This window comes from Macaca nemestrina, chromosome 18 (genome assembly GCF_043159975.1).
Source record: "Macaca nemestrina isolate mMacNem1 chromosome 18, mMacNem.hap1, whole genome shotgun sequence".
NCBI lineage: Eukaryota > Metazoa > Chordata > Mammalia > Primates > Cercopithecidae > Macaca > Macaca nemestrina.
In genome coordinates, this window is record NC_092142.1 from 22,258,939 (window position 1) to 22,271,551 (window position 12,613).

General features: G+C 49.1%; 1 protein-coding gene across 2 annotated transcripts in view; it reads right to left on the minus strand.

Annotated features, from left to right (window-relative positions):
• The window catches only part of LOC105485018 (golgi associated, gamma adaptin ear containing, ARF binding protein 2), a 46,473-nt gene that overhangs the window by 24,410 nt on the left and 9,450 nt on the right, over nt 1-12,613 (minus strand). For both annotated transcript variants that reach the window (XM_011747173.2, XM_024793875.2), the window contains exons 2-5: nt 7,065-7,149; nt 5,672-5,747; nt 4,734-4,832; nt 3,065-3,188 (exon numbers count right to left, since the gene is read on the minus strand). In XM_011747173.2, coding sequence (XP_011745475.2) covers nt 3,065-3,188; nt 4,734-4,832; nt 5,672-5,747; nt 7,065-7,149 — 384 coding nt within the window. The remainder of the gene's footprint in view (nt 1-3,064; nt 3,189-4,733; nt 4,833-5,671; nt 5,748-7,064; nt 7,150-12,613) is intronic.

Consider the following 12,613-nt stretch of genomic DNA (forward strand, 5'->3'; position numbering starts at 1 on the left):
CAAGGGACCACCATGGTGCCCGGGACATCAGAGCCAACTATGTCAGAGAAGAGCCAGTCCTGAAGGCCTGCAGTCTGTGGGCCCTATGCTATAAAAACATGAATCAGTTTATCCAGCTACATAACCTCCCAGGGATCAAAAGCGTCTGGAGGGTCCCTGATGAAGCTCCTGAAAATGCTGAGTGCATGTGACAGGGAACAACAGTCCATTCTGAACCCGGGTTCCTTTTTTTAAGAGCCCAATATAAAAAGGAATTCAGATTCCCATCTTCCAAACAGGACACACAAGGGTGGGAACTATCACCCCCACTGTGACAACAACAAAACACTGGAAAGTGCGCAAATTCACAACATTTTTGTTGTTTTTGAGACAGATTCTTGCTCTGTCTCCCAGGCTAGAGTGCAGTGGTATGATCACAGCTTGCTGCAGCTCAAACTCCTGGGCTCAAGCAGTCCTCCCACCTTGGCCTTCCAAGTAGCTGGGACTACAGGTGGGTACCACCACACCCAGCTAATTTTTTAAAAATTTTTTTGTAGGCCGGGCGCGGTGGCTCAAGCCTGTAATCCCAGCACTTTGGGAGGCAGAGACGGGCGGATCACGAGGTCAGGAGATCCAGACCATGCTGGCCTACACGGTGAAACCCCGTCTCTACTAAAAAATACAAAAAACTAGCCGGGCGAGGAGGCGGGCGCCTGTAGTCCCAGCTACTCGGGAGGCTGAGGCAGGAGAATGGCGTCAACTCGGGAGGCGGAGCTTGCAGTGAGCTGAGATCCGGCCACTGCACTCCAGCCTGGGTGACAGAGCAAGACTCCGTCTCAAAAAAAAAAAAAAAAAAAAAAAATTTTTTTGTAGAGATGGGGTCTCGCTATGTTGCCCACACTGGTCTGAAACTCCTGGCCTCAAGAGATTCCTCACCTCAAACTACTAAAGTGCTGGGATCATAGGCGTGAGCCACCATGCCCAGCCTACAACTTCTTTGAATCCATCAGAGAGCTCAGATCACAGGGCAACAACCAAGTAACTTGAAATCTAAGGAAAAAAACAACCTCCAAGGATTGACAAAAGGCAATACCAATAGTAACAACTAAGCTAGAATTATTTTAAAATTGTTTACAGGCCAGTGTGAGCTGCCAAGAGAATACAGAATTTCTGGAGGCTGCAACAGAAAGAAAATAAGCTCTTCTCCAGAGGCTCACAAAAACAGCGGGAAGGCCTGAAGGCAGGATTACAGGGAGAAGAGGAACAAACGCTGCAGCCTTAGAACACTGGTGGAACCCACAGCAGCTAGAGAAGAAATAGGGGAGAAAAAACAAAAACAAACCCTAGTACCCTAGGAGGAGGAGCAGGAATTATGTCCTGGACCCAGATCTACACTGGGGTGAGGCAGGATCACAAACAGATCCTACCAAGACCCAGGATGCAGTGCCTGCCTAAGAACCAGGGTGAACCAGAACAAAGACTGGCCCTGCCCACCACCCTATCCCTCTGACAAGGGACAGCTGTCTACTGCTACAAGTGGCAAGAACAACGAGAAAGGCTCTCTCTGAGGTGCAGAGGAAAGTGAAGACCTACAGCTGAGAGAACAGATCCTGAAAAAACTAACAAACTAGCCCCCAACCTAAATACAGGCTAACACCAGAGGAATCTGAAGTCTGATGTAACTACAGCAACAACAAATCTCACACCCAGTTCAAATCCTGCCTACCAAAAGGAAAGCTCTACCCAATTCCAGGGATTAAAAACTCCTTACCTCACTGATGGATATGCCAATTACCCTGATTTGATCACTACACATTGTATGCATGAACCAAAATATCACATTGTCTCCAATAAATGTGTATAAGTATGTGTCAATTAAAAATAAATCCACGGCTGGGCACAGTGGCTCACGCCTGTAATCTGAGCACTTTGGGAGGCTGAGGCAGGCGGATCATTTGAGGTCGGGAGTTCAAGACCAGCCTGAGCAACATGGTAAAACCCCATCTCTACTAAAAATACAAAAATTAGCCGGGCATGGTGGCGGGTGCCTATAATCCCAGCTACTTGAGAAGCTGAGGCAAGAGAATCGCTTGAACCCAGGAGGCAGAGGTCGCAGTGAATGGAGATCATCCCACTGCACTCCAGCCTGGGCGACAGAGTAAGACTCTGTCTCAAAAAAAAAAGTACTGAAAGATCTGTCTGCACATTGTTACTTTTATCACAATAGCATTTTTCACACTCTGGCTCATAGGTAGCATTTATCTGTACTTCACAGTAAGGTTCCACTATTTCAGGAAAAGAGGTTAAAGATGGACATGGCGGCTCACGCCTGGGAGGCTGAGGTGGGAGGATCATTTGAGCCCAGGAGTTTGAGACCAGTGTGGGCAACATTGCAAGACCTTGTCTCTACAAAAAATAAAAATATTTGGTGTAAGTAAGAGAGCAAGTGAGACAGAGACAGAGATAGAGAGAGACAGAGGGAGAGTGAGTGAGTGTGTGTGTGTGTGTGTGTGTGTGTGTGTGTGTGTGTGTTGGGGTGCGGGTGGGAGAATAATAAGTGAATAAATCAGCTGGGTATGGTGGCACACGTCTGTAGTCCCAGCTACTTGGGAGGCTGAGGCAGGAGAATGGCTGGAGTCCAGGAGGTCGAGGCTGCAGTGAGCCATGACTCCACCACTGTGCTCCAGCCTAGGTGATGGGGCAACACCTTGTCTCAAAAAAAAAAAAAAAAAAAAAAAAAAAAAAGAAAAGGTTAGTTTTTAAGCAACCAAGAATTTTAAAAGATAAATAAGTGCTTTAGTGACATACGTAGCTTGTATTTTGACTTTTCTCACGCTGTGGTTTCCTATGATCCAAGCAACAGGGAAAAAAGCAAGCCTTACATCATCTTTCTAGGTTTGCACTATGGCTTTTAAAGGTAAGTAGATAAAAGATTTATTGCGTAAAAAAAAAACAAAACTCTACCTCAGTGTCTATGGTCCTACATAAGAAGTCCAGCTTTCAACAAAAATTATAAGGCAGACGAAAAAGCAGGAAGATATAGGCCAAGCCAAGAGGAAATACGACACAGTAACGCAAGTCAGACCTTGTTTCTTCAGCATCTGATAGGCATCTCGGATCTTGATGTCTTCCGGAAACCAGACTGTCCAACTAAAGAGTATTTCAATGACTCTTCCTTTAACTTTTTCTGTGGCCCAGGACCCCAGGTACTGAAAGTAAAAAGGAAAGAGAATTCTAGAGCTGGAAGAGACTTGGGAGACCGACACTTTAACTGAAGAGGTAGCTGCTGAGGCCCAGAGACACGAGCAGTACGAGTGTGAGGAGAGACTAGAGGCCACCCCATCTGGTGCCCAGCCCCGGAGTCCTTCCCGGCATTCAAGGAATTGATCTCCACAATACTCACACTAAACCCCACCATGCAGAGGCCTAGGTCAGAGCCTGTTCTACACCACTGGAGACAGTCATTTTTATGCCTCAGACAAGAATATAATAATAAAACTTGGTCTTTGTTTCAGTTCCTGGCACAGAACTTCAGAAACCCTCGGAATTTCCTGAGTCATAAGAGTGTCTTGTTATTCAAGAGACACTCTCGCAGGGTGCACCTGAGTTTTCACTAATGACTTACAGTGAGTGCCTAGAGAGTTTCAAGGGCTGGCCACTCCAAAGAGATCAACCCTGTGATCAGAGGGCTGAAACTTTCAGCCCCATCCCCTGACCCGTGCCCTCACATCCCCACCGACGGAGGTGGCAGGGGCAGGCAGGGGGGTGTGAACTAGAGATTGAGTTCAACTACGTGGCCAATGATTCGACGGATCATGCCTAGGTAATAAAACCTAGAGCTAGTTCAAGCCAGCAATGATGTGTTAAAAAAAAAAAACAAAACAGAAAAAACACTGAAACAAGGAAGCTCAGAGAACCTCTCAGTTGAACCTACGATGGGAGGACGGCAAGCTCAGAGTCCAGGAGAGGGACAGCAGATCTGTCCCCTCTTGCCCCACCAAGACCTTGCCTATGCATTGCTTCCATTTGTATCCTTTATAATAAAACAGGGATAGAAAGTATAGTGCTTTCCTGTCTATGTGAATCATTCTAGGGAATTATGGAATCTGTGCGGCGGCGGGAGGCGGGGCGTTCATGGGAACCCCTGAATCTGCAGCTGGGGATGCAGAAGTGCAGCAGTTTGAGGACACATGAGACTCATGGCTGGCAGCTGAAACATGGGAAGCCTAAGCAGCACTGAGCCCTCACCGCATGGGGTCTGGGTAGTATGCAGCTCTGAGGAGCATCAGAACTGAAATGAACTGTGGGACCCACAGTCAGTGTCAGCACTGTTGTGAGAACACAGTAAGGCAGGGCTCAATGTTGGTTACCTGAGACTGGCTGAGCTAAGACAGGGGCCAGAAGGACAGGTGCAGAGGACAAGGGAGGAGGTGATAGGATAACTTCAGGCCACCCCTGGGATCTCTCACTGTCTCTACCAGGAACCTGTGCCTCCAAGCTGGAGTTCCTCATCTCCTCTAGGCCACATGTCTCCATGGCCTTCTTACAGGGGAAATGTGAAAACGCTAACAGTGAGGGGCACAGGTCAGCTGATGAGCAGAGCCTCTTCCTAGAGCTTGGAAAGAAGAGCGCTTTCACAGGCAGGAGCAGGTTTTGCCCATGTGTGGGCCTGCCTCTGGCCTGAGGAGGGCACCAGGAGTTTGATGGCGGGCATAGGTGTGGCACAGTGGGCAGAGCCAAGCCCAGGTACTCACCTTTGGGGACAACACTTTGATCAGTTCGTTCAGGAAACGAAATTTGGCCACCTCACTGTGGAACTTCTCCCCACAGTGGTTCATGCACATCTCCAGCACCTGCATAGACACAGGACCCCCGTGAGAAGGTGGAAAGCCAGTGGTCCCAGGCTCCCCTCTAGACTGGTAACCACTTGCTGGAGACTGCGCTGGAACCACGGCTAACCCTGCCTCAAGCCTATGAGGACACTGAAGTTTTGATGAAGAGGACTTTTTCAGATCAAGAAAAAAATGCCCCCTGTTCAATCTTGCTATAACTGCCTCAGGTTTATGCCCAGGAAAGAGCTTAGTGGTGTATGTCAAACCCTGAGGTCACTCCACCTTTAAGGAGACCCTTTGAGAGGTAAAAGTGGCTCAAGAACCAACTCCTCCCCAGAGGCAGAAATCTGGTATCCAGTGCCCAAGACCAGCCAGATATCACCCACTGGCACTCAAGAGGCAAGCTGGGCCTGCAGACCCCTCCTCTGGTCCATACTACGGCTTTCAACACTGAAAATTAGTCACCAACATCTAAACTCTCAAACATATACAAAGACCTAAACTAGCAATCCTGAGCCCATACTCATACCTGCCAACAGTCAGTGGGCCCTGTGCTAGAGCTGCCCTCTTTAGACAGGGCACATGAACTTGCCAGCCCTGGTCTAAGAAGGGCAAATGAAATAAAACCTTCCTTTCCTTCTCCCACAGTAGACTCAATGTTGTCCTGAAGAAACAGATGAGAAAGAGAAGAAGGGTGGGGACCCTGGCCCAGAACTCCCTCCTCCAACCTGCTGTGAAGGTGAACCTCTCAGAGGAGCTCCCAGCCCCAATGGAAAGGATCTGGGTGGAAGCAAAGTGCTTCTCAGCTCTCTATAGGACAAGGATAGGAAAGCTTAGGCTACAAGGCAAGCCAAACTCACCGTTAAGGCATAAAGAGCTTCCTTCTCTTGCGGAGACTGGATCTTGTGGGCCAGTAGCCAGGGCGCATGTGTGGGGCTATAGGGAAACAAAAAGACCTAGACTCTGGGCAGGCAAGAAGAAACTAACCCAAGTGGCTGAGCATGCTCAGTAAAGTCACTTTTCTTCCAGGGGCTGGTGTCCAAAAGCAGAGGTGGAGTGTGCCTGACAAACAGCCCTCGTGGGGGCCCTGGAGACGGCCACCTCCCACCCACCCTGGTTGCACCTACAGCACACAAGTTCCTCCTCCTGCCCAGGGCATACTGCCCTCACCTCAGCCAACCCCCAGCCCCCAAACTCCAAGCTTCCAGTCCCAGCCCATTCCCACGCATAGCCAGAGCAGCACAGGCCCTGTATGGCTGTGATAAATGCCCAGGAAATGCTAGAGCAGAAAGTGCGATCAAACTCTGGGTTCAAACTGGCCAAATATGTGACACCACACAGATTAAACATCTGGATGGGCCAGGCACAGTGGCTCACACCTGTAATTCCAGCACTTTGGGAGGCCAGGGCAGTTGGATCACCTGAGGTCAGGAGTTTGAGACCAGCCTGGCAAAAATGGTGAAACTCCATCTCCACTAAAAAAATACAAAAATTAGCCAGGTGTGGTGGCACGTGCCTGTAATCCTAGCTACTTAGGAGGCTGATGCAAGAGAATCACTTCAACCCAGGAGGTGGAGGTTGTAGTGAGCTGAGATCGCGCCATTGCACTCCAGCCTGGGTGACAGAGTGAGACTCTGTCTCAAGAAAAGAAAAAAAAAAAGAAAAGAAAACAAAACAAAACAAAAACAAAACATCTGGATGACTCACTTGATTCTGAGTCTTCAGGTCCTATCCAGATGCTGTGGAAATAGAATTCAGTAAAACCTTCCCCCTTTCCTTTTTCTTAAGATTACATTTAAATGGTGGAGAACACACCGATCTCTTAAATAGGTAACGTGTCTATATTGTATCAGTAACATTCAGAGTTCTCCTCAGCATTAGTGTTTTATAACACTATTTAAAATTAATAACTGCTAGTTGCAAATGAGCTATCCTGTGTTTTTTTTCCCCCACATGAATTTGCTAATTTTAGAAAAATAACATTCTCAGGATTATGGGGGAAAATGACAGCATGAATGCCGGCCTGACTGTATTTCTATTTTTTTGAGACAGGGTCTCACTCTGTCACCCAGGCTGGTCTCAAACTCCTGGGCTCAAGCGATCCTCCCGCCTTGGTCTCCCAAAGTGTTGGGATTACAGGCATGAGCCTCCAAGCCTTGCCTAGAGAACTTAACCCTAAAACAGTCTTGAGAGACAAAGGCCTACACTCAGTGTGGGGTACCCCCAGAGTCAACTATGTGTAAGTCACCTTACCCATTGGGGTCAGTGTTCACCTGCTCACAGAAATTCTGGATAGCTGACCAATCCTGTTCCGACATGCTTGGGTCTGTGGCTTTGTCTGTCAAATAAATAATAAAGTTAGAATATGCATAAGAAGAAGAAATTTACACCCCTCCCCATACACACGGTGGCCAAGGGCTGTCTTATCACGGATCTACAGGATCAGACCAGTGGGCAGACAGCTGGAAGGAGAGGAATTGTGCCTACGCTGCCCACCACCATCCAGCACAGTGTTGGGCACATGGTATGCCCTTACTGAATATTTGCTAATTGAATGAACCAGCAAATTAAAGAACAGCTGGCTGGCCATAGTGGCTCATGCGTGTAATCCCTGCATTTTGGGAGGCTGTGGGGGGATCATTTGAGGTCAGGAGTTTGAGACTAGCCTGACCAACATGATGAAACCCCATCTCTGCTAAAAATACAAAAAAATTAGCCGGCGTGGTGAGGCATGCCTGTAATCCCAGCTATTTGGGAAGCTGAGGCAGGAGAATCACTTGAACTTGGGAGGTAGAGGTTGCAGTGAGCCGAGATCGCACCACTGCACTCCAGCCTGGGAGACAGAGGCAGCCTCTGTCTCAAAAAAAAATTACCTGACAAGTTATTCCCCTGACAGTGGCTTCACTTTCAGTGTAGAGGTTGGCCCGGGTGTTGTCTTCACACCCGAGTTGGGATGCCCCCACCTGGCCTGCGACCAGCGGAGACAGAAGAGAGGCCACCTGGAAGCGTCTCAACTGTGTAACAGGAAGACAAGAACACGCCACCAGAAGGAATATAATCCTGCCCATTCATAAACCTTCTAGTGGCAGCGCGGTGGCTCACACCTGTAATCCCAGCACTTCATGGGACTGAGGTGCATCACTTGAGCCCAGGAGTTTGAGACCAGTGTGGGCAACATGGGGAAATCACGTATCTACTAACATTTAAAAAAATTAAGACCAGGCACAACGGCGCACGCCTGTATTCCCAGCACTCTGGGAAGCAGAGGCAGGTAGATCACCTGAGTTCAGGAGTTTGAGACCAGCCTTGCCAACATGGTGAAACCCTGTGTCTACTAAAAATACAAAAATTAGCTGGGCGTGGTGGAGTGTTCCTGTAATCCCAGCTTCTCAGGTGGCTGAGGCAGGAAAATTGCTTGAACCCGGGAGGTGGAGGTTGCAGTGAGCTGAGATGGCACCACTGCACTCAGCATGGGCAACAGAGCGAGAGTCTATCTCAAAAAAAAAAAAAAAAGAATTAGCTGGGCGTGGTGGCATGTGACTGCAGTCACAGCTACTCAGGAAGCTGAAGTGGAAAGACTGCGTGAGCCTGGGAGGTTGAGGCTGCAGTGAGCCGAGATCAGGCCACTGCACTCCAACCTGGGCGGCAGAGCAAGGCCCTGTCTCAAAAACAAAAAAACAAAACAACAACCCTTCCAATTCCCCTCTGGCCATCCAGTCCTGGCCTGACCAGCTGCTCCGATGAGAAACCGTACTAGTTCTGACAGAGCAGCTCTTTTAGGCTCTGGAAATGAGGTGTTGCTTCTCGGGGCAGTACTTCTGATACCATTATTCTCCTGGCCGGAGTGTCAGCTCTGTGCCTTTCAGTGCCCTATCCATATTCTTCCAGACCCGTCTGAACTTCCAGCTCCTGCAGAAAACTCCCTCTCGCTACAACAGCCCCACTGCTTCTCCCTCTGATTACTCAACACAGCCCAGAGTTGAACTTTTCCTGACTGCAGTCACATTTATGTCACGTGGAAGTCGTGTATCCAGACAGGGAGAGTCATCGGACAGGTAATTACCATCTTCCTGCCCACTGACTCCATTCTAAGTGAAGAGAGAACACAAGGGCGAGGGAAGGATCAGTGATTCCTATATTCTCCTCCCCACTCCCCCAAAGCTCTCTCCCTATGTTCTGTATCTTAAAATCCTATCTACCCTTGAGTTCCAATTCACATTCCACCCTAAAGACTTCTCTGATCTTTTTATCTCCCGTCCCCATAAAACAAAAGCTGTCTCCCCCTCCTCTGAACAGATATTTTATCTGCCCCTTCTCCGATAGGGATTTCCAGCTACACCCCTTATTAGTCACAGGTACTTGGACTCTCTGAGCCTCAGTTCCTCAAATATAAAATAAAATAGGAGTAGGCGCTGGAGCTCATGCCTGTGATCCCAGCACTCTGGGAAGCCAAGAGAGGAGGACTGCTTGAGTCTAGAAGGTCGAGACCAGCCAGAGCAACATAACGAGACCCAATCTCCACAGAAATTTTTTTAAAAAATTAGACAGCTGGGCACAGTGGCTCACGCCTTAATCCTAGCACTTTGGGAGGCCGAGGAGGGTGGATTGCCTGAACTCAGGACTTGGAGATCAGTCTGGGCAACACGGTGAAACCCTGTCTCAACCAAAATACAAATAATTAGCTGGGCATGGTGGCATGCATCAGTAGTCCCAGCTACTCAGTAGGGTTAGGCAGGAGAATCGCTTGAACCCGGGAGGCGGAGGTTGCAGTGAGCTAAGATCACGACACTGCACTCTAGCCTGGGCGACAGGGTGAGACTCCGTCTCCAAAAAAACAAACAAACAAAAAAGGCCAGGCATGGTGGCACTCACCTGCAGTCCCAGCTACTCAGGAGGATCACTTGAGCCCAGGAGGTCGAGGCTGCAGTGACCTATGGTTGTGCCACTGCACTCCAGCCTGGGAGGACAAAATGAGACCCTGTCTCAAAAATAATAATAAAAACAGTCTGGGCACAGTGTCTCATGCCTGTAATCCCAGAACTTTGGGAGGCTAAGGTAGGAGGATTGCCTGAGCCCAGGAGTTCGTGACAAACCTGGGCAACATAGTGAGGCCCCATCTCTCCAAATGAAAAAATAAAATAGGGAAAATAGTACCTTCCTCATGGGACTGTCATATGATTTAAAGGAGAAGGTGTCTAAAATGCTTAGTACAGGACCATGCAGTTAAGAGGTCTATAAAAGATAATTGTTCATTATTATGTACAGTCTCTGGATTTTACTGTAATATGTACACATGCTTTGTCCTACCTAAAGAGAATGAAACCTTGAGGGCAGAAACCATATCTTCCTTACAGTGCCTTACCCATAGGTACAAAATAGAAACTCATCAAATAAATTATTTAAAGCAGTGATTCTCAGCGATTATGTCTGAATCACCTAAAGTCTATACCATTTAAGCTTCTGTTTCAGTTCACTACAAGGTCAAAGTTGACACTTCAAAAGAATTCTGATCTCACATGTGACTGGACCTGGAGGGAGAGAACAGGAGAGGCAGGGAGAGCACAGGGGGAGGCAGGGAGAGAACGGGAGAAGCAGAGAACAGGAGGCATGGCCCAAACTCCCCTCACAGAATCCAGCCTTCTCCCTCCTCCCTGGCTGCCAAGTAAAAGAGACACAGCACTGATGGGCACCAGATTTTTTTTTTTTTTTTAATATGGAGTCTCGCTCTGTCACTTGGGCTGGTGTGCAGTGGCACGATCTTGGCTCCCTGCAACCTCCGCCTCCCGGGTTCAAGTGATTCTCCTGCCTCAGCCTCCCAAGTAGCTAGGATTACAAGTGCCCGCCACCACACCTAGCTAATTTTTTGTATTTTTAGTAGAGACGTGGTTTCACTATATTGGCCAGGCTAGTCTCGAACTACTGACCTCGTGATCTGCCCGCCTTGGCCTCCCAAAGTGCTGGGATTACAGGCGTGAGCCACCACACCCAGACGACACCAGCTTTCTTAAAGAAAGAAAAAATCTCTGAGGTTAAATTACGTTCCAAACCCTTAACCAAGGCCAAACAGCAAAATAATTTACAAACCGTAAGGAGGTTTCTTTCTTATTTGCTAGAACTTGTATCATGAGGACTCAATCAAGATTTATCAGTAACCCCAGCACTTTGGAGAGGCCGAGGCAGGCGGATCACCTGAGTAGGGACAGGGTTTCACCATGTTAGCCAGGATAGTCTTGATCTCCTGAACTTGTGATCCACCTGCCTTAGCCTCCCAAAGTGTTAGGATTACAGATGTGAGCCACCCTGCCTGGCTTGGTTTTACATAAGCCTCTTCGTTTGCTGAAACCGTAAGATGTTCCTCACATTGGAAAAACCTGAAAGCTCCCAGCAGCCAGCAATTGAATGAAAGGTAGGGGCGGGGCCGCCGGCAGGGCGGAAACTGGTGAGCCACGTGCCTAGCCTCCCACATCACAATGGGGGCGAGGGCGCGTGGAGGGGACTCTGGGCCTGATAGGTTCCTGGGAACCAGGAGGGAGCTCTGGTGGTTGGCAGGGCAACCTCCTTCAGTTGGTGGGAAGCAGTGGCAGGAGGAGCTCCCTGTGTGCTCTCTTCTCCGCAATCACAGCTCTCAGGCTTGCTGCATCTAGACCCATTCTAAAGAAACCAAACAGGTTCCCAAGGGACCCTTGTAGACAAGTCAGCTCGGGGAGGCGGCTGAGGGGGGTTGTGCGCTGCTGGTGGAGTGCAGCCCCATAGCCAGGCGCTAGCCCTGCCAGCATGCCTTTGCTGGGAAGAGGTGGAAGTGCTGAGCTCTGCAGACTTGGAAGCAAGGGAAGGCCCAAGTTGCCAGAGAGGAGAGGAGCCAGGAGCCGAGCTGCCTCATGGGGAACACGCTGAGCTGTTGCTTGTATGCCAACGCCAGCCCCAGGCAGGGTCTGCCCAGGGGGTCTGCGGAGCTGTACTGCGGCTCTGACATCTATGAGGCGGTGGCAAGCAGAGGTGCAGGCCAAGGCAGAGAGGAGCAGAGGTGCAGTAGATGGAACATGCTGTTTCCCAATGCCAGCCCCAAGCGGGGCCAGCACAGGGGGTCTGGGGAGCTGTCCTGCAGTGCTGACATCTATGAGGCAGCGTCAAGCAAAGCTGCAGGCCAAGGCAGAGAGGAGCAGAGGTGCAACAGATGGAACATGCTGCTCCCCAATGCCAGCCCCAAGCAAAGCCAATGCAGGGTGCGGTGGGCGGAACCGCCCTGCAGCTATAACATCATGGAGGCGGAGGTGGCAGTAGTGCCACACCCCACTGCTGTGGAGCCTGCCTAGCCGGATTTAGGAGCCCGTGAGGGCCATGACCTGCAGCACATCAGTGACCAGGAGATGCTCAAATATTTTGCTTCTGACCATCCAAGGGAAAGCACACTCTTTTTGAGAAAATATCAAATGAGTGTGCAAGAAAAGAGGAGGAGCTCTCACCTATATTATATACCTCCATGGCATCTTGATAGAAAATACAGCTCTTGTTCCACCATACTGCTAGATAACAGCACAGTCAGCCAGCCTGATCTTAGACACACATTAGAAAGTGTGACTTTGGCAATATATTACAACACAAAGCACAGATATGCAAATAGATCTGTGGCTATTTTTGACAAGCCAATATATCTACTTTCACAAGAGAAGGTTCCAGGCAAATCCTTCGAGCATGATCCCAAACGCAACTGTACTTTCAGATATTTCTGTACTCTTTCAAGTCATAAAACTAACAGCTCCATGTGCAGTCGTTGCTTTGGTGTACATCCAATGATTTTTAAC